At 49.0% G+C, this 26665-nt stretch overlaps 2 protein-coding genes across 4 annotated transcripts in view; one reads left to right on the forward strand and one right to left on the reverse strand.

Moving 5' to 3' along the window:
* The window catches only part of LOC102046330 (probable cation-transporting ATPase 13A5), a 35945-nt gene extending 15466 nt beyond the window's left edge, over positions 1-20479 (forward strand). The window contains exons 13-30 of one of the 2 annotated variants that reach the window (XM_005443702.3): positions 27-88; positions 2983-3133; positions 4420-4497; positions 5566-5722; positions 7131-7248; positions 7837-7961; positions 8124-8287; positions 8834-8956; positions 9764-9843; positions 10829-10871; positions 11713-11822; positions 12520-12616; positions 13650-13722; positions 14340-14514; positions 15511-15701; positions 17227-17315; positions 18113-18193; positions 18910-20479. In XM_005443702.3, coding sequence (XP_005443759.2) covers positions 27-88; positions 2983-3133; positions 4420-4497; positions 5566-5722; positions 7131-7248; positions 7837-7961; positions 8124-8287; positions 8834-8956; positions 9764-9843; positions 10829-10871; positions 11713-11822; positions 12520-12616; positions 13650-13722; positions 14340-14514; positions 15511-15701; positions 17227-17315; positions 18113-18193; positions 18910-19110 — 2118 coding nt within the window. In that variant the 3' untranslated portion in view covers positions 19111-20479. The remainder of the gene's footprint in view (positions 1-26; positions 89-2982; positions 3134-4419; positions 4498-5565; positions 5723-7130; positions 7249-7836; positions 7962-8123; positions 8288-8833; positions 8957-9763; positions 9844-10828; positions 10872-11712; positions 11823-12519; positions 12617-13649; positions 13723-14339; positions 14515-15510; positions 15702-17226; positions 17316-18112; positions 18194-18909) is intronic. The other variant, XM_027811809.2, reaches the window with a different exon arrangement.
* Positions 20126-23225, reverse strand: PLAAT1 (phospholipase A and acyltransferase 1). 2 transcript variants are annotated; one of them, XM_055724064.1, is made up of 4 exons: positions 23120-23225; positions 22487-22674; positions 22019-22287; positions 20126-21643 (listed from the first exon to the last, which is right to left on the reverse strand). In XM_055724064.1, the coding sequence occupies exons 2-4, from the start codon at positions 22605-22607 to the stop codon at positions 21542-21544; spliced, it is 492 nt and encodes a 163-aa protein (XP_055580039.1). In that variant the 5' UTR covers positions 22608-22674; positions 23120-23225; the 3' UTR covers positions 20126-21541. The 2 variants fall into 2 exon arrangements, with proteins under 2 accessions (XP_055580039.1, XP_055580038.1); XM_055724063.1 differs by lacking the exon at positions 23120-23225 and having other exon boundaries at positions 22487-22996.
* Positions 23226-26665: the final 3440 nt, after the last annotated feature.

Raw genomic sequence — 26665 nt, forward strand, 5'->3', positions numbered from 1 at the left:
GTAACTAGATATTTATTTAAATTTAGACAGGCACGCTGACAGAAGATGGACTGGACCTGTGGGGCATCATCCCTGCCGAGGGGAGCCGGTAAGGAGGGATTTCATTCAGCAAGATCCTCCCATGTGGATGTACTGCCCAAAGGTCTAGTCAGGAGGGAGGCAGTGGCATGGGATAAGGAGCGGCAGCAAACAGCATGCAGCAAGAGATGTCGGGTGGGTTTGGGGAGGCAGGATGTAATGGGTGTCCCTGCTGGGCTCCTTCCCTCCAAGGAGCGCATTTGGGCACTGCTGTGGCAAGCATAGCTGTAAAGGTTGCTGCTAATTAAAGGCAAAGAGAAGTCAGCAACAGCATGAGTGCTTTTAATTACCCTGAGGGGATTTAGAGAATATGCACAGAGCTTTTCAATTATGTCATTCTCAGCACAGTTCAATAAATATTCTTAATCTAGTCAATAAACCTTTCATCATTTAAATGTTAGGGTAATGCTGCTTCTGTTGAAATTAAGTGTTGCTGACTTTAGTGCCTGTCAAATCTCACCTACCTTCTGTAAATGATGTGAAAGAAATCTGTGAGACCACAGATCAGACGTGTAAAGCTCAGGTGTCCTTAGGGACTCCCTCAAACCCATGGCAGCCTCCACCTCAATTCCTAGCCAAAACCCATTGAAATCCTCAAGAAATAACCACTACATAAACATTAAACTTGACCTTATACTATTTAATTCTTATTACTGTAATACAGTAACAGACTTCAGCTCTGCAGTGTGCTTATGCCAAACTCAAAATACTAATCTTTTGCAGTGGCCAGGACAAATCACACACACCATATCAACTCTCGGGTTTCATTAGTAGTTGTTAATATATCAGATACTTCAACACCACAGAGATAATCGTGCCATAATGAATGAAAGGATGAATTCATTGCGAGAGGAGAAAAATCACATTCCCAATACTTTCTCAAAGGACAAAGAGAAAATTACTATCTGATGCAAATTAATGAGAAGAAATTAATAAGTGTCAACCAATAAAATACCCTTCCAGTGGGACCAAACCACAGGCACACAGTACAATCTTTCCTTGGCCCTTCTCCGGTGCATCAGGGAGGCCACACCGAGTAGGTGCATGTTGGACAGGCTTGGAGCCCACCAGCAGGCAGACTGTTGTGGCAGTGCCAGAGTGGTTTACACCAAGGTAGCTTTTCAGGTAGTGTCTGCTCACATAAGCAGCAGAAAAAAGCTGGATCCATATATGAGAATAAATTCATGTAATAAAAAAAAAGTAAATCCTCTGTAAGGTATCAAAACGTAAAGCTCTCTTTGCAGGCACAGCCAGCCTGCACCCAGCTGGGAACCAGTGCTGGTGGCTTGCCAAAACACAAGGAGGAGCTCTTGCTGTCTGCATTGATCTCATTAGCCTATTTGCATAATTACTTTCTTAAATGTTCACGTTTTAAAACATATTATAAGACTAGCTGTCAGCTAAGCTGAATACTGCCAGGCAATGACAGTAAGGGAATTTCACTGAACTTAACAAAATATCCTATTGTAAGTTTAACAAGATAAAAATGTTTGTTGGTTTTATGTGATGTTTAGCAGTTTCACAGTGTCTCTCAAGTATTAATTAATAAGCCAATTATGACCAGGCTGAGAAGAAGGTATAATGTGCTGGAAAGAGAACAGTTTTGGATGGCCCAGAGGGACAATAGGTCCCGGATTCATTGTTCTGTTTAATAGAGCTGGGAGCTGTCACACTGCTCTCTTCCAGATTCATTTCACTGTGCCTTTGCTAGTAACAGGGGATGCTGGTGGTGATCAAAGGTAAATAAAATCTATTTAAATTTCTCCTTAACATGCCAGCCCAAATGGTAACAGGCAGTGTTGTGGCTTGTCAGCCAGCCAGTTTCTTTAGAGGGGAATGTGTGTGTGAGAAGAGAGGACTCTGAGAAATAACTTCCATGATGAAATTACAGAGCCTTTGGCCAGCCCAGACTTGTGCATTGAGTCTGTACTGCAGTGCCGAGGTGGGACTAAGCTTCAAGACTGCCTGCAGAAAAATTGGGGCATAAATCTTTGGCAGTGTGCCTTGGTGTAACTCAAGTCAACCAGCTTACCCATTTTTAAAACCAAAGTGTGAGGGACAAGTATCTGGTGTCTGTGGCTATGCAGATGTAAAATCTACAGCTGGAAGTGAAGGTCAGGCTCCTCGTGGCTCTCCTGCATTGCTCCCGCAGGTGCTGAGGGTGGGCTGACGGTGCTTGTCTACCCTGGCATGTGCACAGCACCAGCCCAAGCAGATGCACCCCCTTTCCATGCTGCAGCTTCACAAATCTTTTACAGCACGTTGCCAAACATCTTTGAGATCCCTGCTGCAAGTTTTCTCCTCTCCAATAGCATCTCCTCTGCTTTGCCTAGCACTGTAGAGGAATGAGGCTGGGTTAATTAATATTGATAACACACAGCTGTGGGTTGGCTGATGTAGATAAGGTGCAGCTGTGGCTGTTCTGTTAAGTGGTTGGGCAGCCAATAAAGAGAGAGCAGCCGAGGAAGAAGCAAAGAGAAGAGAGAACATATGCCCTGGATGAGGTGAGAGGAGGAGAAGGCTGAGGAGGGGCTGGCATGAAGAGTACGCTGGTATGAGACAGTAAAAGACCTTGTTGCAGCTTGATAGTTTGGGGAGTGCTGTGACATAACTCCAAACAGCAAAAGCCAAGCAGGACTCCTGTGCCAGCCCCTCTGGGTGTTTTACCATTTCAGTTACTTCATATCAAGCTGAACTCAGGCCAATTGATTAGCGGGTACTTTTTAGCCTTTTGAATGCATCTGACCTGTTAACCAGAAGGATGGGTAGGACAGTGTGTTGCTTGCAGGTGTTGGGCTCAGCTCTACTGGGTGCAGCAGAGCAGCACCTGCATGCACTAGCTGAGGACTTGTGCCTCTGCATCCCTCTCATAAGTGGTCCCACTAACCTTCTGCTTTTAATCAGGTTTCAGAAAATCCATAAGTTCCCATCCAACACTCCTCTGCCCTGGGGACCTGTGTGTGGAGCCATGGTGAGCTGTCATTCACTGGTTGTTTTGGATAAGAAGATTCAGGGAGATCCGCTGGACCTGAAAATGTTTGAGGGCACACACTGGGTAATGTGACTTGCATCCTCCACACACATCCAAAACCCCAATCTGACCCATGGGGGTTTACTCACAAGCCAAGCTCAAATACATGCCTGTAGGTGAAATTCTTTTCCAGTCTTGGGCATATCAGCTGGAATTTGCTGTTATTTCTACAAACCTCCTGACAGATTTGCAGCACTGTGGCTGCTTTTTGATAGCCCAGCAATCATTTTCCTTGGGGCTGCCTGCATTTGCTCTCTTAATTTGATTTGGAAACACTGGAGTGTAGGGAAGCAGAGGGGGAGCCTGGTTGCTGCTTGCTGGAAGCAAATGATCAAACCATGCTGTTGGCCACGTGGTGCAGAGACCACAAGTCAGCTGAGGAAATGTACAGGCAGGGTTTTATGCCCTGATGCTAAAGGTTCTTATCTCCGATTAGCAAAGGGATATCCCCATGGAGAAACCAAGGCTGGAGCCTCCAGCTGAGTGAACAGCAAGTCTCAGGGAGACCTGGGGAAGGGGTGAAAGATCGAGCCCTGCGGCTCAACCTCAGGGGTGGAGAGTTGCTTGGGTGAGAGGAGGCAGGAGAAGGAAAGGGGCTGCTCTTCTCCCTGCCACATCCTAGCCTGGAGGGGTTCTGGGTCTCCGCAGTTAACTGCCTTGTCATCTTTTCTCCTGCAACCTTTTGCTCAAGAGAGATTAATCAATAAATAAACCAGATGGCAGCTCTTACAGTAGCACTGTGGGAAGGCATCAGGCTGGTGCTCACGCCTGTGGAAGAGCAGGCAACAGCAGAGCCACATGGCAGCAGAAGGGGGACTATGAGGGTGAATGAGCCTTGGCAGCATGTAAAGTAACAGAGCTGGAGGGTTAAAAACATCTTACACTGAAAATTACCACCCTGTTTCTGCACCGAGTATCAGTAAGAATCTTTTCAAAGCAGAATACTAGAAGATAAAACCAGATAGATGAGGATAATTATTTCTCTTTCCTTTCATCATTGATATGACATTAAAATTTTGTAGAACTTGAGTTTAGAGAAATCACAAAATTTGACCCAGGTTTTTACTCTCATCAAGTCAAAAGATGCAGGGCCACGTAGGCTTCTGCTAAGGACAAGGCTGCAGGGAGGCTGTCACTGATGATGGATAGGAAGACCTATTATATCATAACAAAATATTTCTGCAACTGGATGTCAAAAGTAAGGGGGAAACGTGCTCCCATGTGCTGCTGCCCCTGCTTAAACATATAGGTGTGAAGCCAAAAAAAAAAAAAAAAAAAAAGTATCAGAAATAACACTTTTCCTTGTACAGGAGGTAGAAGACTCCAGCACAGCTCAGGATGGGGCTCTCGGCATCTGCATCGTTAAACCAGGGCCAAAGGCCAGCAGAGTAAGTCCGGTTCTTTCTGAGAATGAATATCATGTGTTTTCAACCTGCAGCCAGTGCAAACTCCTAGGACGCAGACACTAGTCATTTACCTGGGCTAGTGGCTTCAAAATGCCTTTCAACCACTCCTGGTATTGTGCTGCGTCTCCCCCCAAAACAGACCCCCTGGAAGTGTAGGACCAGAAAAGCAAATTCTGATTGGAGATGCTGCTCCTGAAGTGACATCTAAAGAACTTCACTGATCTAAAAGACTAATTTCCAACTCTGTTTGCACTAATAAAAAGTACAGAGTTCTGAGTCCTCACTCTGAAAAGCTGCTGGTACAATAAAACTGCACAATCAGTTTAAGTGCAAACTAAAGCAGAGAAACCATGTAAATGGGATAAACATCTGGAGCGTGAGTCCGCCTGCAGGAGGAAGCAATGTGAGTAAAGACAAGGCATTATACTGAGAAGAATGGATGTGGGTCCGTGAGTCCTGCTGGCAGCGGTTGTGCAACCCCAGTAGCAAGGTGTTTGCTTCACTTTTCCTCTTAAAAGGCCCCTTGGGAAGCACTGTGTTTTGACAGTTGAAAATGGTTATGTTTCCAGTCTAAATGTTGACCCAGCCAGCTTCTTCTCAGTGGAAGGAGTGTGATTTCTGCTAGCAATACCAGGAAGACAGTTCTGTGGCAACAAGGATATCAGTCTTGTTTCTAGGATTGCTCTGTTCCCATGGTAATGTCACTGTAACTCATGAAATTCCAGTTCCCAGGACTGTGAATCCAGGAATATTGCATTAGTATGTGGTTATTAAGAGAAAGGCTGGGACAAAGCCCAGAAACAAGTTAAATATAAAGGAAACCACTGAGGTTCCTGGGAAGAATGCTAGGAAAACAACGGAGTTGCTGAGACCAAGGTTCATAAACTTGTAATCAGTGATCTGGTCCCATAGCCCTAAGGCAGTGAAAGAGTCTCCCAGTAATAATAAATCACCTTAGCAAGAAAGACTCAAATGAGCTAAAGTTCAGAATGGATTTGCTTTGTGTAATCAGTGACTCGGATAACATCTCACTTTCCCAACCTCTTCCAGGCTCCCGTGGAAGGAATAGCAATCCTACATCAATTCCCTTTTTCTTCTGGGCTGCAAAGGATGTCTGTTGTTTCACGGAAGATTGGAGAGGAACAGTATGACCTGTACATGAAAGGAGCACCAGAAACAGTGTCCAGCTTTTGCAGACAAGATACCGGTATAGAATGGGAAAGGGCAACTTTACAGTGTTTATTTGGAATTAAGGCAAACCAGAGCTTATGTTGGGGCTGAAATCCTAAAAAAGTTTCCCCTGGCCACACTGCAGCTGCATGTGTGACTCTTCCCACAAACAAGCCTTGGGCTTGCTAAATGTCATTAGTTAATATTACAAACAAGTTTTTATTGTTTGTAACTTAAAGATGCACACAGCCCAACAGCTAGTGAGATGCACAGCCTGAGGTTCACCTGCTATACATCCCTTAGCTGACTTGCATCAGCTGAAGATATAGTGCAGAAATAACATCGATACATCAAAATACCCAGAGCAGATGTAGGATCATGGTAATTGCATGTGTCACAGCAAGTGTGTTGTACTGTACAAGTTCTTAAATTTCCTCCTAATTTATTGCCCTGGTAAATTCAGCATGGAGTTACTGACCCAGCTTGCAAAGGCTTTAAATCTCAGCAATGGAAAACTTGCTGAGATTGGACATGCAGATTACTGTTATTAAGGATAATTGGTATTAACACTCAAGCCAAGACTTCTGTCCTCTCGCTGCAAGTAAACATAGGCTTTTCTTTTTTGTATGTTAGGTTTGTATTCAAATTTGTCTGCAAACTTGAAACTCAGGTCACATTCACTGACTACCTCATTTCAAAAGGATGCCAAGCCAACACAGTACCAGTGGTCTGTGGCTCTGTGGTTTGTTATTTCAGAGGGCACTGACCTGAAAACATGTGAAAACAGTTTTGAGGGAAAACGGAAATATTTAGTTTAGAACCACCTAAGATCTAATGACACAAACCTCCAAACAAGGCAACATCAACAAGAAAAATGTCTTCAAAATTATGTTGCACTTTCTCAGGTTTCTAAATAGCTCCTCTTATCCCATCTTGATTGTTTCTGTATTGATTACAGCTTAATGAATAATTAGGTGCTGCGCTGTAAAGTTGTGATTGCAGTACACAGTAAGTATGAAATACTGCAAAGTTAAAAGGAACTATTTGCTTTTAAAGTCATGGGAATGATGAGAGAATTGAAAATTTCAGATTTGGGAGAATTCTCACATTAAAGCATAAATATAAAAACAATTTCTGCAGTCACTCAGCATGTATGCAGTAAAGCTTAGGACAAAATTATGAAGTCAGTCATTTGTCCTGTGCCTAGTTATTAATCTTATCTACCTGCATCTTAACATGCATTTTGAAAGTATAAAACAGATGCATAGATAATTTATTGGAGCAGTCAGGTATGCAGCCTTGGTACATAACAGCTGAATTTTATGAGAGGCCATGGTACTGTAACTAAGACTGTAAGGTAGTTTAAAGGACAGGCATTTAACCCTAGAAAAGCAATCAGCAAGGATGGAGTATTCTAACCATAAAACTTTTTTTCCTGTAAACAGTCCCAGCTAATTTCTTAAAGGAGCTTAACACGTACACAAGCCAAGGCTTCAGAGTCATTGCCCTGGCCCATAAAGTGCTAAACCTGGGAAAGGATGCGGATGTGAGGAGCCTAGAGAGGTAGCGTGTGCTGATGAGTTGCTGGTATTGCTGTGGGGTTGCTTTCCTACCTGCCCCAAACCTTTCCCTCCCCTCCGGCCAAAGGAAGCCTGTTGGGAAGCTGGACCACATAACGCCTTCCTCTCAGCTGATGCTGGTTACGCTGTTACTTGCTTGCTTTACTACTGCTCTTGCAAGGCTCACTGAGCTGGGTTTTTGAATCTGCTCTCAAAGGGTAATGAAAGCTGGTTATTGTGCTTCTATATGGCAACAGGTTGGGACTGCAATAGAAATTCTATATGCTGTAATCTGTGGGTTTCAGCCAGCCAGTTCTTGCAAATCCCTGTCCCTCTCTGCACGTGCATCTCTGCTGTATTGCTCCTTCCTAGAGACAGTAACGCAGTGGGTCAGCAGCTTGGCTGAAGCTGAAGAAATGCTGATGCTTGTTGAGCGCTGTTTGCCTCGAACTTGTAGCAGTTGTGTTTCCCTGTGGAGCAAACGCGTTTCCCACTGAGCATGGCTTTCCTGCTGAACAAAAACTGCAGGGAGAGTCTCACTCTCTGTGCCATCCATGGGAAACAGCGTGTGTGTTTCTGTCCTTCCTCCAAGAGAGGAGGCAGAGTCTGGGCTGGTGTTCCTGGGCCTCCTGGTGATGGAGAACCGCCTGAAGCAGGAGACGAAGTCTGTGCTACAAGAGCTGGCTGCCGCCCACATCAGAAGCGTTATGGTCACAGGTAAATCCCCAGGTTCCTTCTGCAGCTGTGCTAGCTGCCACCAGGCACGCAGGAGAAAGATTTACTTCTCCAGCATCCTCCACTGCATGTCCATGGTCTCCACCTGGGTTTCCACTATGCTGTGGCAGATGTGAGGAGCCTGCCTCACTGCTATCCTTGCAGGGGACAACTTGCAGACAGCTGTCACGGTGGCCAGGAATGCGGGTATGGTTCACACGGGCAGCAAAGTAATCCTTGTGGAAGCGAACGAACCAGAGGGCTCTGCTCCAGCTTCAATTGCCTGGCGACTGGCAGAAGGGTGCAAAGCAAACACAGCAGCTCCCCATGTAAGCACAGCCAGGGGTGGTTGCTGTCGAGTGCCGGGGGAATTAACAAAACTTTTAATATCTAATAACTTGCTCCTTGCTGGGGATTTGGAAGCAGCTCTGAAGAACAGAGGAAAGCTGGGGGCTAGTGTGTATCTACCCCATAGTATATGGAGGTGTGGTGTGGGCCGTGCACGTGTTAGGGAGAAATAATTAATCCAGTGGTTCTTTGCTCAGAACAACATGAACGACTGGCAAAGCCTTGCAGATGTAGTGGCCACTTCAATCATGCTTGAAGCGTTCCAAATTAATGCAATTATACACACTTGCCTGTGTGACTATTTGCTGTGCCAGACTTCAGTGTCTAAACTAGCAGCCTGTGGCTAACAGGGATTAGTTACGTGTGGAAACACAGCTAGAAAATCAAGTACTGCCAGGTGTAAAGATTTACAAAGGGCTGCTGCAGAAGGCTGTGTCCCTGGCTGCTGGGTGTGGGAGGCTTATGAGGCAGAAGTGAGATGGCATGTTATGACCTCAGTCTGAGAATAAATGCTGTCTTTTTTCTAGAACATATGTGCTGATACAGAGGAAAGGATCACCTTGGAAGGAGAAACCTGCAACTACCATTTTGCAATGAATGGAAAGTCCTATCAGGTTATTACAAAGCACTTCTACAGCTTGCTGCCAAAAGTAAGTTCTGAGGAAACAAAGCTCTTACTTGCCCTCCCTGTTTTATTAAGTGGCAGTAGTGTTCCAGCTGGAGAAAGGTGTTTTTCTGTCGGTAGCAGTAACGTTGTCACTTCAGATTTTGACAACTCTGGGCACCCTCCCACTGTGCCTGAGGTTTAACCCAAACAGCTTGCTTTCAGCATCTTCTAAGGCCTCAAACGACAGGGGTGGCTGCAGCGCTGCGAGCAGCTGTGCAGTGGAGTTATTCCATGGTCACCTTCTCAATTTCAGTTTAATTAAAAACATCAACCCCATTCCCATGTGCCACTACTATAGCTAGCAATGGCTTGGCAGGAGCATCAGGAACGCAAAATACCCACATCTAGTAGCAGAAATCTTCAACTCCTGTCACCCAGTCCATAAATTAGCTGCTGCTGCGACAGATTTTCAGATTTTATACTCTCTGGCCAGATTTTCTGGAAGGAGAAACCTCGGGCTGAGCAGTGTTATTGCTGCTGTCATCAGCCATCTGTTCTGCACTTGGGAAACACAATGCCTGGCTGCTCCGAAGGGCACTGTGGAGTGCGTGGTGGTCGCTGGCTTCCCAGAACCTCCTACGGAACAGGGCAAGGCAGAAGACAGGGCAGATAAAACTGATGTTAGAGGAAACCCTAATCCTAAGGGTAGTAAAACCATGGTAGGGTTTGGGAGACAGGATTAGAGCATTTTACAAATGTCAGGCACCCATCAGGGAGACCTGATCCTACCTCGCTCGAGCAAGGGAGGCAAAAATGCCTGCCCAAGGCAGCCTGTTGCTCTTCCCTGCAGATATTGGTGAATGCGACTGTCTTTGCTAGGATGTCTCCTGGGCAGAAGTCCAGCCTCATTGAAGAGTTTCAGAAACTTGAGTAAGGTTCTTTTTTTTCCTTTTTGAACCAAACCAATAACATGTTTTCTTGAAGTGTGACTGTCCCAGGTAGTGCTGCCCCAGGCCCATTTTGCCAGACCTCCCTTCCTCCCCACACGACCCTTGCTTGCATCCTTTGTGGCCACCTTCTTCCCAGTTGCCCTATAGGGATCCCTGTGCATCAGGAGAGCCTGCACCCCTCGCTCAGACGTAGCCACTGCTTCTTTCCAGTGCAATGTAGAAGGCAGAAAGAAAGGAGGCTGAGAGAAAACTACAGAGGCAGAGCCCTGCGTATACAAATAACCCCCAACCCCAGCAACTCCTGCACAGCTGCTGGGGCTGTCCGGGCTGCAGCTTTAGCAAAGCTGAAAACAACCTGCCGTAGTGAGGAGTTTGACCCAAAGGATGCTCCTCCAGGTCCCATTAGGAAATATTTCCTTCCCCAAACAGGACTCATGCTAGCTATGGATATTACTTGCTGAGCATAAACAAGATGTGGCACCTTTCTGAAAAGGAAACAATTATTGGTGATGAGGTGCTTCCTCTGGGGATGAAGTTTCCTGCCCTCTCAGAGCGACCTCACATGCGGTGGCTTGGGAGCTGCTGCATTATTTCAGCAATTCCTGTGTCTTTGCATCTACAAAGACAGACGAGGAGAAAATGCCAGTAAAAGCCAAGCTGCAGCTGCGGGAGCTGCCGCAAACGTGCATGCCCTGCTCCCTTCCTGTGGCCCCGGGTACCAAGGGGAAAATGCTGTCTGGAATCAAATGGCAGCTTTTCCTTTCCTTAATCCTAATTTTTCTCTGGGTACTCTGCCCCAGTCTCTCCCCATATGCAACTTGTCCTCTGGAAACAGACGCTGCTTTCTCCAGGGCCAGCATGAGTCCCTGCCCTGATTTACCCACTGGGGCTAAGCCAGCGGGTGCTCAACCATGGGATCAGCTATGTGCAAGGCTTATGTGTTTTCCTTCTTTTTCATCCACCAGTTACTACGTGGGTATGTGTGGTGATGGCACCAATGACTGCGGGGTACGTAGGAGCTCATCTCCCATTCTTGTTAAATTTCCTCTCTTTCAGCCTAAGGAGTGCTGTGATGAGAGGCTGCCCGACATCACTTGTCACCAGCATTTCCCAAGTTAGCCCGTGGGTGTGCTCCGTCAGTGCATCACTGTAAAATACTATCTACACTCATTTTTTTAAATACTAACACACACGATAACAGAGGATTACTGTTTGGGGTTTTTTCTCCCAGAAACAGGAGCAAGAGACTTTTTCTTACACATTTCTTATACAATTGTATATTTGAGGGTCTTAGCCATAAAAACAAGTATTATATTACCTATTATCAAAATCTATTATATATTATAATCTATCTGGTAAATTATATACAATAATAATATAGGATGTTATCATAATATAATTTGATAATAATGCATTAGCTTGCTTTGTAAAAGTTGTCCATTGCCAACACCTGAGCACTAAACCAGAGGTGTCAAGGCTGGGGATTTCATAAGAGAACAATAAAAGAAATATGAACTGGGGATTGAAAGCAATAGAAAGAGGATAAAATGGTAATTTACATAGTTTAGCAGACTGTTTAACAGAAGAGATATGCACAAACTCCAGTGTGGCAAACAGCATACACGGTGGTTCAAAGGATTGTAAGTAGGTATAATGGGATTAAACGAACTAAAGAAATATTTAAGCTCCAGGGAAGGGAAGATATCTGGAAAATGAGATCAGCTGGGCCACAGAATAGAGGAAGATCGATTACAAAGGATACTCGAAGCAAAACTTGTAAAGCACCAGTAAACATGTTGTGCAGGGTGGGAGGGATTTCTCTCCATCTTCTGACTCCCGTGGATTTCAGGCTTTGAAAGCGGCACATGCAGGGATATCGCTGTCAGAGCAGGAGGCATCTGTGTCCTCGCCTTTCACCTCCCGAACCCCCAGCGTGCGGTGTGTGCCAGAGCTGATCAGGTGAGTTTGCTGGGTGCTGCTGCCTGGCCTGGGCTCAGCGTGCAGGGTGACGAGTGGGCATGCACTGCTCTCAAAGGTGCTGAGAAACCAGACTTAGGTCCTCAGTAACTATATAAAACGGAGCAGGGGTTTTGAATTGGTTTTGATACTCAAGTTCAAGTGCTGGGAGGTTTTTTTTGTGGTTTTGGGAGAGTATTGCTTATGGTGGCTGATATTTTTGGAACAGGCAAAGCAGCAGCGTCACGTGAAAGGGCAAGTATAACAGTGACCACAGAATGGATTTGCTTGCCATTACTTTAATACATATATATATCTCCATGTGCTGCACATAGTCACGGAGCAGCCAGTAATTATGCCATTTAACCAAATGTATGCAAAGACACCTGTTTGTGTAGAAATGTGCTTGATTCCCAGAAATATTGAGCAAATTAGTAATGAAAAAGCAACAGCAACTTAATCCAGGTATTAAAATTGCAGCTGCAGAGTAAAACCAAAGAAAAAACCCACTGCAGATCAAGGGTGGTTAAGTGGCTCTGCAGTATCTTAAGGCCAAAATACTTGTCTATGGAATTAGAATGGTTTTCTATTCTTAGAGATCCTAAACACAGATCCTAAAAGCAGAAACCATCTGTAGCGCTAAAACCACAATACTGTGGTTATAAGTGGGGGGTTTAGCTCTGTTTTGTGTTTCGAGCAGGGAAGGTCGAGCTGCTTTGGTTTCTTCCTTCGCTGTGGTTAAATACCTGACCCTTTACGGCCTGATTCAGTTTGTTGGTACCGCTCTGCTCTTTTGGGTAAGTGCTTCATGCCCATCTCTTATTGATGCGCTATGCTCACTGTAAGCTTTTATCTTTAGTGGTGTTGCTCGGCAGGGAAGAAAAGGCATACAGGGCTTCAAGGAATAACAAAGATGTGAAAAGCTGGGCAACTACCAGCGGTGGGTAGATTGGTTGTAGGGACCCCAGAATCGGGGGGAAAGCTCAGTGATTGAGCTTCACCCCTTTCAAAAGAAGAAAGGGAGTTAGAAGGGAGAGGGTCCTGCCTAGCTGGGGATGGAGGCCCAGAGGCAGAACAGGACTTGCTGTAAAATGGGGGCTTTGGAAGAGCAGCTGCCTCTCTCTGCTGGAAATGCAGCTTGAAAAATAAATGTCTCAGGCAGTTGAAGCAGGGTAGTTAAGGAAGAATTATTGTTGTGTGTCACCAGTATGTGATGAATCCTTTAAAATTTTAATACAAAGAAGGGAAACAGTGAAGGAAATTAATGTATGGATTTACTCTGGGCCACGTCTCTTGCCTCAGTTCATGGGCACCTTCTGCGCACAGTCCCACAGAAGGTGAAGAGCAAAAAACACAGCGAGCTGCTGTGAACCTGCAAGGTGCAGCCGAGGTTTGGTGAGACAGGGACTGCTGGTGGGTCACTGCGTGAGAACACCTTCCCCAGCCACTAGATTGGCCGCAGCAACTACCCAAAGACATTTCAAACCAGGCACAAAGTGAAACTCTGGCTGTCACTGCTGTTATTGTGGGCTGGGAGCGCGTGACCTGTTCGAAGTGGTGCAGGGGGCACTGGTATCTGCTGGAAGAAGGGTAGAAAAACATGCAAATGCCACGTTCAAATGTTGGATCACCCACAAGTGCTATGAATCAGTGAGGGCTTCAGTGGGACCCAGCTGGCAAGCTGGCCTTGCTAGTCCTCAGGGGGTTGCATCAGGGCTGTGAGGCAGCTGCTTCTGGCATGCCATGGCTCTGAAATAGCATTGCACGGTACAGTTTATTGTCAAAGCTGTCATCCATTCTCAGGTAGTGCTGCCTTTGTTTTTGTTCCAGAAACTGCAAATCTTTGGGAATCACCAGTATCTGATACAAGATGTGTTCATTACCCTTCTGGTTTGCCTAACAAGTAAGCAGCTCAGGGAAGCCAGCTATGTCTGTTTGAGAGTCTGAGTGTAAACAGTTGACTGAATTTCCCGATAAAAATTAAAAGGAGAAGCCAAGCTCTGCTGTCAGTAACACCGCAACCATTGATGATAGACCAATTCCTAGGGCCCAGAGCGTGGGCTTCAGCTCATAGTCCTTTGCAAACACAGTGGCAGAACTCTGTAAGTAACCAACAGGGTTTGGGTGTGAGACTTGACTGGAAGAGAAGCAGTTGCTCTGGTGACTGCTAGTGGGGCTCAGACAGTGTAATTTCAGCTCCTGGCTCTCCTGTGTATTCCTGGTGTGAGACCAAGTGTGGCTTTTGGACTCCCATGGAGATCCCCATGGGTGGGATGCTATTCCCCATCTTCTCTGTGTGGTTTCCAGAGCCGGGGATTCAGAGAAGGTTCGGGTAGAAAATAGCAGAGATCAAAGCCATTTCTTGCCTGCTTATCAGGGCCAGGCTTTGCAGCTTTCACCTGTGATGAGTGGATGGGGGGGGGGTGGTGTCTGTGTGTGGCTCTGCTTGCCCAGAAGACATGGATGGATGCTGGCAGGCTGGGCTGCCACGGACTGCAAATGCCTCTGGTTTCTCTGCAGTGAGCTTGACTGAAGCCTATCCAAAACTGGCACCTTATCGCCCTCCTAGCCAGCTCATCTCCCCTCCGTTGCTGCTCTCCATCATCCTCAATGTGTGCTTTACCATAATCATGCAAACCTGTGGCTTCCTTCTGGTGAAGCAGCAGCCCTGGTACACGGCGCTGGCCAGCCAGAGGTAAGTCCTTCCTTCTGTCTCTGATCTCCAGATGCAGGGACATTGCTGCTGTGCGGGGACACTGCAGCCTCACCGCAGCCTGGGCATGGTGCAGGACCCAAATGGGACAGTTCCTCCCCTGCTCCCCCAACTCTTTGTATACTTAGTAGAGTGTTGCTAAGACAAAATTAAGTTGCTGCAGATGCCACACTGAAATCTGAAGGGCCAGTCCAAGGGCTAACCCACGTGTGTTTTTCAAATGCTGCCTCTGAAACACACTGGGCACCCATCCCTGGCATGGTCAGGTGGTGCTGGGGCAGCGGTGTGGGGAGCCTGTGAGGACAGGTGGGTGGCCTCTCTCCACTCCTCTCTGCTGCCTTCTCCCTGGGTCTGGCTGCACAGCTTGTCCGCGAAATAAACAGCCCTGGGGCCAGGCTTTTCTGAAATCCAACTTGGCTTAAAAAATGGTTGCGAGGCCAGAAGCCCTCTTGCTTCTGTGTTTTTGAAGGGTAAAAAGTCTCTCCATATTCCAGAGCCAAATTATATTATGTATTATATAAATATATATATTATAACACATATTAATGACCAGCATATCATCAAGCAAAAATGAACCAGTAGGGCAGGAGACCCAGCAAGGTGTTTCAGTGGGGATGCTCCCAGATGCTGGGGCTCAGCCAGGACCATTCCCCTGCCACTGCATGGATGCATCACAGGGTGTGTGTGCCGGAGCGGTGTGCAGGCAGCTGGGGCATGCAGCCTCATAGCTGTGTCTCAAACACTGCTATCGCTGCCCACCTGAGAGCCGAGATTTTGGTGCAGACCAGAAAATTAAGCTGAATTTTTTGGTTTTGTTTTGTTGGGTGGTTGTGGTTATTTTTTTAATGTACGGTTTTCACTCCTGTGTGCGATGCCTGGTTGCTACAGTAGGCTGGGTTGGAAAGAAGAGGGAATTGCTGCTTGCGGCTGACTGTTGCTGGAGAGAGCAGGAACAACGTGCTGGGTGTTACCTTACAGACATTGCTCTCCAGGGAACCAGACCGTGTCCTCCAGCAGCCCAGGGGGAAATGGTACCAGCAGTGGTGCCCAGAGCACTGTCCTCAGTTACGAAAATACTACACTGTGGCCACTGTGTTCTATCAACTGCATCATTGTGGCCTTCATCTTTTCCAAGGGAAAGCCCTTCCGGAAGCCCATCTACACCAACTGTGAGTAGACCTGGTGTAGCATGTCCTCTTGCAGGCTCCTGTTGCTGCTTCAAAATAACCCCGGCAGAAGAGCCTGCAAGGGAAAGGATGCTGTGGGTTTTTCTGTACCCACAGCAGTTCCTGGCATGTAAAATAATTGTTGGTCTATGTGAACTCCTACTTCTCCATTTCAAAAAAGCACAGTAAGTACTGCTTATGCTTGAGATAAGAGGCAGCAGAGCTGAGAAAGGGGACTGCATCTTGGTTTTGGAAAATAGGTGCTTTCCAGAAAGTGATGGGCTGGATTTAGTGCAGAACTGCATATTATTGTGAACACAGAGAGCATATGAGGATCAGATGTATTTGTTTCGAAATACACACATCAAAACCAATTCCTCTGAGATTCACGGTCTTACCTTGCCTGCCTTCCATTCCCAGACGTGAGAGAGAAAAGCCTGTGATAGTACCACTGCCAAAATCCTCTCACAATAACCTTCCTTTTTCTGTTTGAGTTTTGCAGAGATGATTTAGCCCTTCTGGCTACCAGTTGACTGATAGCTCCTTTGCAATTGCAGCTTTTTGCTCATGGATGAAAGGGCAGGACTTCACTTGATCTTAGCAGAGTTGATTTTATTAGGGATTTTGATAATAGGCAGGTCCCAAACTCATTTCACAGAGCATTGATCACCTGCAGAAGACAGGTGAGGCCAAAAAGATGCTGCCCTGCAAGCAGCCAGCCTGAGGCGCGACAGAAGACTCTGTCAGCTGAGAAATGTGCCACATGCTTCTCCGACTTTTACCCCTCTTTGAGGACAGTCCCTAGAAGGAAGCAAAGGGCAGTGCCCTTGCTCAACCCTGTCCCCTCTCCTCCCTGGCAGTGAGAAGGTTGCCAGGAGGCCATTGGGAGCTATTGACCCAACTTTCCAGATAAGTTAAAAATGCTCAGCTCCTGGTAATTGCCAGGAGTTTGGCACCTCCGGATGTCTGAGCCATTTTCCATTGCTCTGTGTCCTGCTCCTTTGGAAGAGGATGCAAAGGCAGACCCTTCCTGTGAAAGGCACAGGTATAGCCCACCTTTGCACCCTGTCAGCCACAGAAGCGCCTGGCCCTCCCTGGGAGGGCAGCCCACAAGAACAAGCAGCTGCCTCTGCTGCCTGCAGCCCAGGCATAGAGATGAGCACATGGAGGAGCAAGCGCAGGGGAAGAGATGCTGGTGTAGCTCACAGCAGTGCCCTTTCGAGGCACTTTTCTGTGGTTGTGTAAGAATCAGAACATGCCAAATCAGTTGTGCAAGAAAAAATAGTGTAGGTGGTGAGCTTTGCAGCAGGCTGCTGGGGAGTAGCTCCTCTAGTTTGAATTCCATAGCTCTTCTCTTGGCGGGGGGGGGGGGGGGGGGGGGGGGGGGGGGTGGGGCGGGGGGAAGCAAGGCATTTTACACGAGGGCAGTTTTACATCATTAGCATTTGGGTGTGCCATCAGCATATTTGCAGACTTTGGTCACCAACCTCCTTCCTTCCCAGGGCCACAAATGTTCTTCTTTCTCTAGATGTATTTTCAGTCCTTCTGACCCTCCAGCTTGCAACCTGCCTCTTCCTCTTCTTGGCCGACATGGATGCTGTGTACAGTGCCATGCAGGTAAGTACAAACGAAACGTGGGTTTCCTTTTCATGCCGCGTATTTTTCTGGCTCTTTAGCTAAGCACGCAGAAGCTACAGCTATGGTCATCTTGGAAATTAATTTACTGCTCTGATTGAGCAGCCCTTTCAAACTTCTCTAACATCCTTCTGACAAAGGCTTGATTAATGAGGTAACCCCCCCTCCTCTGGCTGCAACCAGGAGAAGAAAAAGTGCTTATAGCTTGCTGAGCTTTTCTTCCTAACAGAAAAGCACAATAGGAAGGACTGTGGTTTTGCCTCTTGGAGGAGGCTCATTGGCCAGAGATGTGATCAGCGGGGATCGTTGCTGCCCACTCCTCCTAAAGCACCATGAGCTCATGCCGGGCTGCCGTGGTCCTCCCTGGTGCTCAGCCAGGGCACAGGGCAGGCAGCTGCCTCCAGCTGTGCTGCTCAACATCAGGAATGGCCGAGCCCTGTGGCTTATGCCTGGCCATCCTGCGCGGGGCAGATTTGGGTGGAGGCCTGGCATTAGGGTGAGCATGCACAGAGGGAGAGGAGCCGCACGTTGTGCATTAGCTGCCGCTCCCCATAAGTATTTGGGCACCAGATCCTACCCCAGGCACTTGATCTGAGTAAGGCAGCTCTGTGCTATGGGGAATATGGCATCAAACCTTCAGTGACAAGGAATTACTGTCACTTCCTACTGTCTCCTCGTGCTTGCCACTGGGAAAATGTTAGCTTCTCAAATCGTTAGGAACAGATGCAAATCTTGGCAAGACATTTAAACCTAATTGCTGTTCATGTCTTTTCCGACAGTTTCTTTGTACTCCTGTGGTCTGGAGAGTTTACATCTTACTGATGCTCTTGGTCACTTTTTGTGTATCTTTTTTTGCAGAGGTGAGTGCATTTGTTCTCTGGGGTGCACAGGAGCAGCATCTGGTCAGGTCTTTCTACCCCTATTTGCAGCCACACTCTCCCACCTGCAGAAGCATAAGCCCTCAGGCTTTTCCCCCCCCCCCCCTTATGACTTGATGTGTGCCAATCAAATCCTTTTTACGCAGCCCATGAGATAATTTAGACCACAGCTCTTAAGCGTTTAGGGAGGGAGCGAGCTGAAGCGCAGCTGCCCAGGAGGAGCCCGCAGGGGAGTAGACCACAGCACGGGTCAGGCACTTGGCCGTGATTTTGAAACCGCCATTTCCCTCTTGTCCTACAGTCGATCGGGCCAGAGACTGTGCTAGCTTGTGCTGTTGGATATTGCAGTAATGACTAAGCTCTAAAGTGTTTTGTGGGTCAAGGCTGGCTGTAGCCAGCACTGGGTATTGTCCCCTGCAAGGAGCAGCAGTGCCTGCTTGTCCCACAGCCCCAGGAGGAGAATCTTGCCTTGATTATCCCCTTCAGCTAAACAGAGACCAGTGTTGCTTGATATAAGTGAGCAGAGCCTTCCTGTGGATGAGGAAGGTGGCATTTGCAACCGTGATACCGAAGCGGTGCACACACAGCCGCCCAGCGCCATGGGGCTCAGGGGGGTTGTACATATAGCATTTTGTCCCCAAGCAGCCCTCCCTTCCAGTGAAGGGCAACAGCACTGACCTTGTACTGTCACTCTGCAGGACGTTATTTTGCAGAACAAGCACCTCTGGCTGCTGCTGAAAGCCTGGTTTGGGTACCAGTCAAATAGCCAGTACCGAAAATGGCAGAGGATGCTGCAGAAGGATCCCAGCTGGCCTCCTGTAAACACAAAAGACTTTGCAGCAAAAAGCATGGAAGCAGCTTACATTAACCCCACCTATGAAAACAGTGACAAGGACTAGGTGAGACCCTGCAGCCAAGCCCGGGGCTGCGCAGTGCTACCAGCTTCCCTGGCTTGCACTGAACATCCCAGATTTTCATCCTTTGATGTGCACCAGATTCAGGTGTTTGAAATCCCTGCACAAACCCATCCATTCAGGGGCAGGCTGGGCCTGTGCTGGCTGTGCCCTGGAGCACAGGCAAGGATTAATTTCTCAGCTGCTGGTAAAATTACAGCCTTGACTCTATTCCATGGCAACAGCAGGTCTCAGGTCTTGCCAACATCTACAAAGCCTCAAAAATACTGAATACAGCAAAGTGATGGCTTCTGCTGCTCCACGTCATGCTCACTCCGTGTTTCAGTCACTGCTCCGTCAAACCATGTCACCGCATCCATCAGGCTTGATGCGAAGGCAATCCGTAATAAGTGACCTAATCCTGACCACACAGAGCAGCAAGCACACAGTTGCAATACCCTGTGCTCAGTGAAACGCTGTAGCTTCCAAGAGCTGCAGGGAAGTTCCCCAGATGAAGTAATTCCAGTTTTCTTGCACCCAGAGTGAATTATAGATGTGAGAGGGTGCATAGGCTATGCTCACCCAGGTCTCCCTTGCCAGTTCTTGCAGGCATAATGCTCTGAGTACAGGAAAGGTTAAAGCTCACAGGTTGCTGTAAGACCAGGCTGGGAAGGCTGGTGAGGATGTGCCCCACTTAAACTTGCAAAGGCAGAGGACAGCACAGCTGCTGCACACATATCCCCCCGTGCCCTCCCCCCCAACCCAGTTCATGCTCTGCTACTGCAGGTCCTGGCTCAGGTTTGGTGTCACACAGCAGAAAAGCAGAGCTAAGCCTTGGCTTTTTGCTTTAACTAGATCACGCCAAGAAGCGGCGGGTTGAACGTGTTCCAGCACACGGCTGCTGGACAGGTGCAAGAGGCTGAGGCCCTCTGTGCTTCCTCTTTAGTCTTCAAGTTGTTCAACCACCTAATTAGTTTAGCCACAAAACCACTTTTGATTACATTTGAAGGAAGCAAAAAAGGACTGTCAGGCTCAATTTTATTATATGTTTTCCCATATTAAAAAAAGAACTTTATTTAAATTTAAAAAGAGGGCACTACAAAAAATGACCAGAAGTCTTGGCTTCGTTCTTTCAAACACTGAATCAACTGATGTTTAAAAAAAGCTTCTGATCCCATTATGTACATAATTAGCAAGCCTCTTACTGACAGCTATTGTGCTCTCATCTCTTCTTACAGTCCAGGCATTTGCCTGTGCCAAAAATCAACGCAGGATTTAGTTTCTTACATGCGGTCTGCAAATAACATGGTTCCAAACATGTAAGATAGATACTCCTGGCAAAGAGTAATAAACCACATTTCTTCAAAACAGTTTTCTTTTAAGAAAAGCCTCATGTCAGCTTTGTGACAAGGAAATAGCGAGGCTCTGTGGATTTGGAGATGGGGCACACAGGCATGGCATAGCTCATTCTCCAGGAATGTTGCCCACTGCAGGGATCCTGGCTTTGTCTTCCTGCTGGCTGGAGGAAGATTAGTCTTGTGCTGGGGCTACAAACTGCTTAAATTCAACTTCTGGTCACTGAAAAGCCAACGGCCCCAGCTCCAGGCAGCAAAGGCTCCTGGCTGCCCTTTCAATCCATGGTGGTCTTTCTTTAAACCTCAGTGCTTTGGTAGCCCAAGGAGTAGAATGCACTTACAGGCACAAAGAGGGAAATTTCAGTGGCGCGGTGGCCTCAGTGCAGAACAAACAGCTGCCAGGGAAAAAGCTGGCTGGGCTTTTTCTGGGGGTCTGCAGCTCCCAAAGGGAGTCAGAGGAGTCAGGGAAAGGGATGCCTTCCAGGCAAGAGAAAACTGAGCTAACACCATCATGCCAAAGCCACAGCAGTTATTTAGGACACTGAGGGATACAGCCTGTAAGACCTGCTCTTCCTTCGTGCCTCCTGCCCTTGCAGAAGCAGCTCAGTTTAGGTACCACCTGTGCAGGCTCCAAGACACAGTGCATGCCCTGCCTGCCCTTTCGCAGGCCTGGGAACCTGGGCTTATCCACTGCCACAGGCCATCAGCTGGAGCACACACAATAAAGTCTCAGCAAAGCTTTTTCATATATATAAATATATGTAAAATGTTTTTTAATCAAAAGTAGAAGAAAAGATAGGTTATTTAGAGGAAGTAATTTACAGGATGCAGCCAACAAAAGCAGGATCTGTACAGGAAGCCCTCAGCAGAGCACTGGGTGTGTGAGGATGAAGAATTTGCTTGCAAGCACTCCCAAACTACCACAAAAATCAGAGGCAATGAAATAAAAGCAGATATGGCAAACAGGCCAGTGCTGCTCTCGGCAAGCGCAGCACAGTTTTTCCTAAGTTTCAGTGAAGCTGCAGCCACAAACTCCCCGTCGGTGGCTCCCAGCTCTGCTCCAAGCTCCTCCCACTGGCCCGTCAGTAGTGTTTCTCTCTGGATCTGCTCCAGGCCAAGCCCAGCACGGAGACGGCACCGAGAACAGCTGTTACAACCCCAACAGTACCAACCGCTCGTCTGACCTGTAAAGGGGAAGTAAGACACGATGAGGTGGTGGTTTTTTTTACTGCCAGGTATGCTAATGAAGAGCAGGCAAGGATAATCAAGGCAATTAAATGAATGAGACAGCTGCCCATAAGTAGGAGGGGTGACAGCCAGGCATTTAGCCTTAGGCTATGGCATTCAGCGCGAGGGTGCTACCAGGGTGCAGGCAGACCATAGCGAGCCTCCTGGTCCTATGTCTCCAGTGAGGCCAGAGATGGTGACGGTTTGGAAGCCACCCCTGGTGGTGCTTTGCTGTCCCCGTGCTGTTTGCGGGCTGTGCCCTGGTTCACAGCCTCTCATGGAGCAGCAAGGAGGTCCCCGTGAGGCATGGGGGTTTACCCCATGTCACTTACCTGGTCGGAGACCCCCTCACCGTAGCGGAGCTGCGTCACGAAGTGCTCGCAGTTGCTGCTAAGCACATCGTAGGACACATCCTGGTTGATGTAGCGCTCTGCACGCCTGATGATCGTCTTCACCGGGAGTGGGGTGTGGGTGCTGTCGTACTTGTTGTTGATGCGGTAGCTGTCGTTTCCCACCACGTCCTTGAGAAGTTGCATCCTCACCCGGGCCTTTCTGCTGAGCACGGACCTGGCACTGGCGAGCGTGGCTGAAGGCCCTTCCTCTGGGGGGGGGGGGGGCAGGGCCGGGGTGAGCCGGGCAGGGCAGGCTGGCTCCCCTAAGACCTCAGCGGGGTTTCTGGCTGGCTCCTGCAGAGGCCATCTACACACACTGGGGTCCACCACCAGCCCACGGGGGGAGCCAGAGCCTCCCAGGTCCCCCCAAAGCCCCGTCCGCGCCCCGCCGGGCTGCGCCAGCCTTACCTATGGGCGTCACGCTGATGACATACCCGTCCCCCAGGTAGAGCACCCAGTGCTGGTACGCGGGCCGGAATATCTCGATCAGGTCCCCGGGCTGGGGGTCGCAGCGGCCGGCGGTTGCCATCCCGGCAGCGCGCGGTCAGGACGCGTGTCCCCCTGGCTGGGCCGGCTCGGGGCAAGGCACAGGAGGCCTGGGGCGCGCAGGGGGTGGCAGAGGGGACACCGTCAGGGCCAGGCACGGGAGCGTCGCGGAGCGGCACCAGCTGCAGCTGCGGGGCCGGGGGTGCCGCCGCGGGCAAGAAGCGAAAGCGCTGGGCTGCGGGCGAGGCCGACCGGGGCCGGCAGCCAGCGGTACCGCCCGGCCCCCGCCGCGGCCGGCTGCCCCCGCCATATCGCCCCGCCGGTCCCCGCCCGCCGCGCTCCCCCGGGGCTCTGCTAGCGCCGGGCCAGCTCCGGCGGCGGGTCGCAGCTCCCCGCGGTGGGGGTGCCGGGGTACCCAGCGCCGCCCCCGGGCCCTGGGGCGCCGCCGGGAGCTCAGCAAACCCCTGCAGCAGCCGGCACCCCGGAGGGGGCCGCACCCCGCTGGCAGAGCCCTCGCCCACCCGCGCATCCCCCCTCCCGCAGCGCCCCGCTCACCGCAGCCCTGCGCGGCCGTCGGGACGGTGCCTGCTGCTGGGAGGGGGGAAGGGGAGGGGGGGGGGCAGCGCAGGCGCGGCCGGGGCCGGGGCCGGGCCAGGCCCGTTGAACGCGGCGGGCGGCGCCGGGCTGGCGCTGCCCGTGGCCGCTGCAGGGCAAAGGCATTGCTGGGGGCGCTGCTGGGGCTGCGGCCCGGGGTTTCCTTCGGGGCTCCAGAGGACCCCGGTGGTCGTGCCGGCGTGTGGGGCCGATCTGGAACTCGGGGAGAGTTACAAAGCAGGCGTGTGCATCGCGGCGCCGGGGCAAGGGGGATCGCTCCTCCCGACCTTACCGAGCTAACCTGACCTAACACGGAGGAGCTAAGTCAGCAGATACTTATTACACATTCGATTCCCAAGAAAAGGCGGGGTTGTTACAGTTAGTTCCAGGAGCTCACTATCATAAATCTGCTCCCTTTGGCGCAGGCGCGTTGACACCGGGTGGTGCGGGCCGGGGTCTCGGGGAGGAAGGCTCGCAGTCTGCCTCGGGACGTGCTCTTCCCTTTGGCACAGGGATGCTGAGCAGCCCCCGCTGAGCCGCACTGTGCTGGCTCTTCCCGGGCAGAGGCAACGCAGCTCTTGCTTACAACCGGGCTATTCGTCCTGTATCTGCGCCTCTTTGTGAGTCGGTCAGTTACCTACAGGTGCTGAGCACAGGTTGCAAGTGCTGTGTACTTAAGGAATGATTTTCAGCTTTAACTGTTTCAGTGCCCAGCGAGAGCCCTCCGAGCCGGGGGTGAGCGCAGCCCAGCGGCTCCGGCCGCCTCCCGGGCTGTTGCCGGCGGGGCGGGCTAGCAAACAGCCGGGCGGGCTAGCAGCCAAGCTGACCCGAGCAGCGTGTTTAAAGCCAGCGTGTCAAAGCCTGGTGAGCAAAGCCTGGTGAGCAAGGCGGTTAATGTAAAGGAGCAGCAGCAGCAGATTTGTCACCTTTCTGGCTTCAGTGGACATGAACCAGTCAAGGCAGCGCTGCACTGCGTGGCGCCTGCTCGCTGCAGCACCCCCCCCGCTTCAAACCTGAAGTCTTCACACAAGCTTTGCAATGGAAAACCAAGGTAATTCTTGTGGTATTGAGGGGGAAAAAAATTGTATCCGTGGAAACCCAGAAATCTGCTTTACTTGAGCACAGCTGGGCCCTGTTGCTCGGCCCGCCCCCCCCCCCCCGCAGATCCACCCTGTCAGCGGGTGGGGGAGCGCAGCTGGAAGCTGCTGCTGAACAGACAGGAAAGATGCTGTTATAATCGGGGTGAAATTCCAGCATAAGGTTGACAGTTCAGTTGTGCACGGGTAGGTCTCTCTGGCTGATTCATTTTCATTATGTAATGAGGCTGAAAGCCCCTTTCCATGTGCATCCTCTCCAAAATAGCTCTGCTGTGCACATGCGGGCAGCTGGCATGTTGTTCAATGGGCCAGAACAAAATCCCTTTTATCTACCTAGCTGTTAATGGAGGTTACAAATACTTTTCTGGCTAACAGCACATGTGAGTTTATGGATACAAGGGAAAGTGGAAAGGGTAAGTGAATAATGACCAGCCTTAATGGCAGAAACAACAGGAAGCCCACACTGTTCCTCACAGTAATCAGGAAGGAACATGCAAAGAACTGGAAAAGCATCAGAGAAACTCAGTGGTGTGTTCCTCACGTCTCAAAGCTTCACTCACAGTGCTGGAAATTTGTTCAGAGCTTGGACAAGGCCCAGGCAGTGCCCTGGTGCCCTGGGCCTTGTGAGTGATCTGTCATGGGGTGTCTTCCACACTGCAGGTGGGTATCTGCTCCACCGTGAACCTCCATGGGCTGCGGGGGCACTGCCTGCCTCACCATGATCTTCACCGTGGGCTGCAGGGGAATCTCTGCTCTGGTGCCTGGAGCACCTTCTTCCCTCCCTCCGCACTGACCTGGGTGTCTGCAGTGTTGCTGCTCTCACATATTCTCACTCCTTTCTTCCACTGCAGTTTTTCTTGTGTAGATTTCCCCCCACCTCTTCTTAAATATGTTATCACAGAGGCGCTACCGCCATCGCCAACTGGCCTTGGCTAGCGTCGGGTCCTTCTCTGATCCAGCTGGCATTGGCTCTGTTGGACATGGGGGAAGCTTCTGGCATCTCTTCACAGAAGCCAACAAGCCAGCCCTATAGCCCCCCCCCCCCACATACCAAAACCTTGCCATGCAAACCCACTACAGTTTTTCAAACAGCCTCTGAAGACAAGTCTTTTATCTGAGTCAGGACATATTTCAATTTGGGTCTAAAGCAAATTCAAGAGATTTTAAATGAACAATTTCAAACATTTCAGTAAATGCAATTATATATTTATTATTATTTCTTCTCAGTATTAGAAATATAAAAGCAGAAAGTAATACAAATTAATTGGAAAAATATTGCTAACTATAGGTATGCATTTGAGGATTCATTTTGATCAAATGCAGTGTTCACAATGCAGCCATAATCTTGCTCATGTGCTCTGTCGTCCAATACATCCCTGGGCCATTTTGAAGAAGAATCCCTTGATGTCACAGCTATAGTCATCTTTCTCTTCCTTCTGTATAATGGGGAAAAAAAACACCACAAAACAACCACCATTTTTAATTGCTATTCTTATCTATGGTGAGTGGTAAAACAATGGTGTGAGCGTGAATGAAGTCAGATTTTGGAGAAGCCCAGCCTTTGTGATAGTGATGCATATGCCCCATGTAAAGGAAATGGCACATGTTCATTTCTGCAGAAAAAGCTAATTTTTCCCTCACATTGCTCAAATGAGGTTCTGAATGCTGTGCTTCCTTTCTGGTCCTGCAGGTATGTGGCTGATGGGAGTTTTGAGGTTTACAAGTACTAAAAGGGGTGTATGTGTCTTGACTCTGCTGAACATGGGAAAGCTGGTAAAAGCCTTACCTGTACAGGTACACTGTAGAGGAGATAAGAATGACAAGAACAGCTACGCCTGCCACAACTCCAATGACGATGGCAATTGTATGGTCCTCAGGATTCTCTGTGGGAGGGTCTTCAACTGGAGAAGAAGTAAGAGCCCTGTCAGTGAAAGCTAACCATACTGTGAACAGATTTATTTTTTTTTTCTCAACCCTTGCCTGTCTGCTTGATTTACACTGTTTTCTCTGATGAATGTGGCCTTTGTCAAACCCAGGTCCTGCATGCTCTACAGAGCCCTGCTGTCATGCCTTCTAGCACCTCTCCGCTACGGGATCTGACCCCTTGGACCACAGACTCTCACCAACTGGGTTACTAGTTTACAGCATGGAAATGAAGAGCAAGCTCAGTCTTCTCTGTAATGACATCCAGTTTTGAAAGTGGTGTAAGGCAGACAGTGAAATCCAAAATAGTTCTATTACCTATCTTTTCAGTCTCGCAGCTTGGTCCTGTGTACAGTTCTGAACATTCACAGTAGAAGCGGGAAGAGGTGCTGTTGGTAGTTTCAGAGCAAACTCCATCATTCTTACAAGGATTTGGCATACATGGTCCACCTAGCATGAAGGAGGAGAAACATTTTGGACTCTCAGG

Source organism: Falco cherrug, chromosome 11 (genome assembly GCF_023634085.1).
Source record: "Falco cherrug isolate bFalChe1 chromosome 11, bFalChe1.pri, whole genome shotgun sequence".
Classification (NCBI taxonomy): Eukaryota; Metazoa; Chordata; class Aves; order Falconiformes; family Falconidae; genus Falco; species Falco cherrug.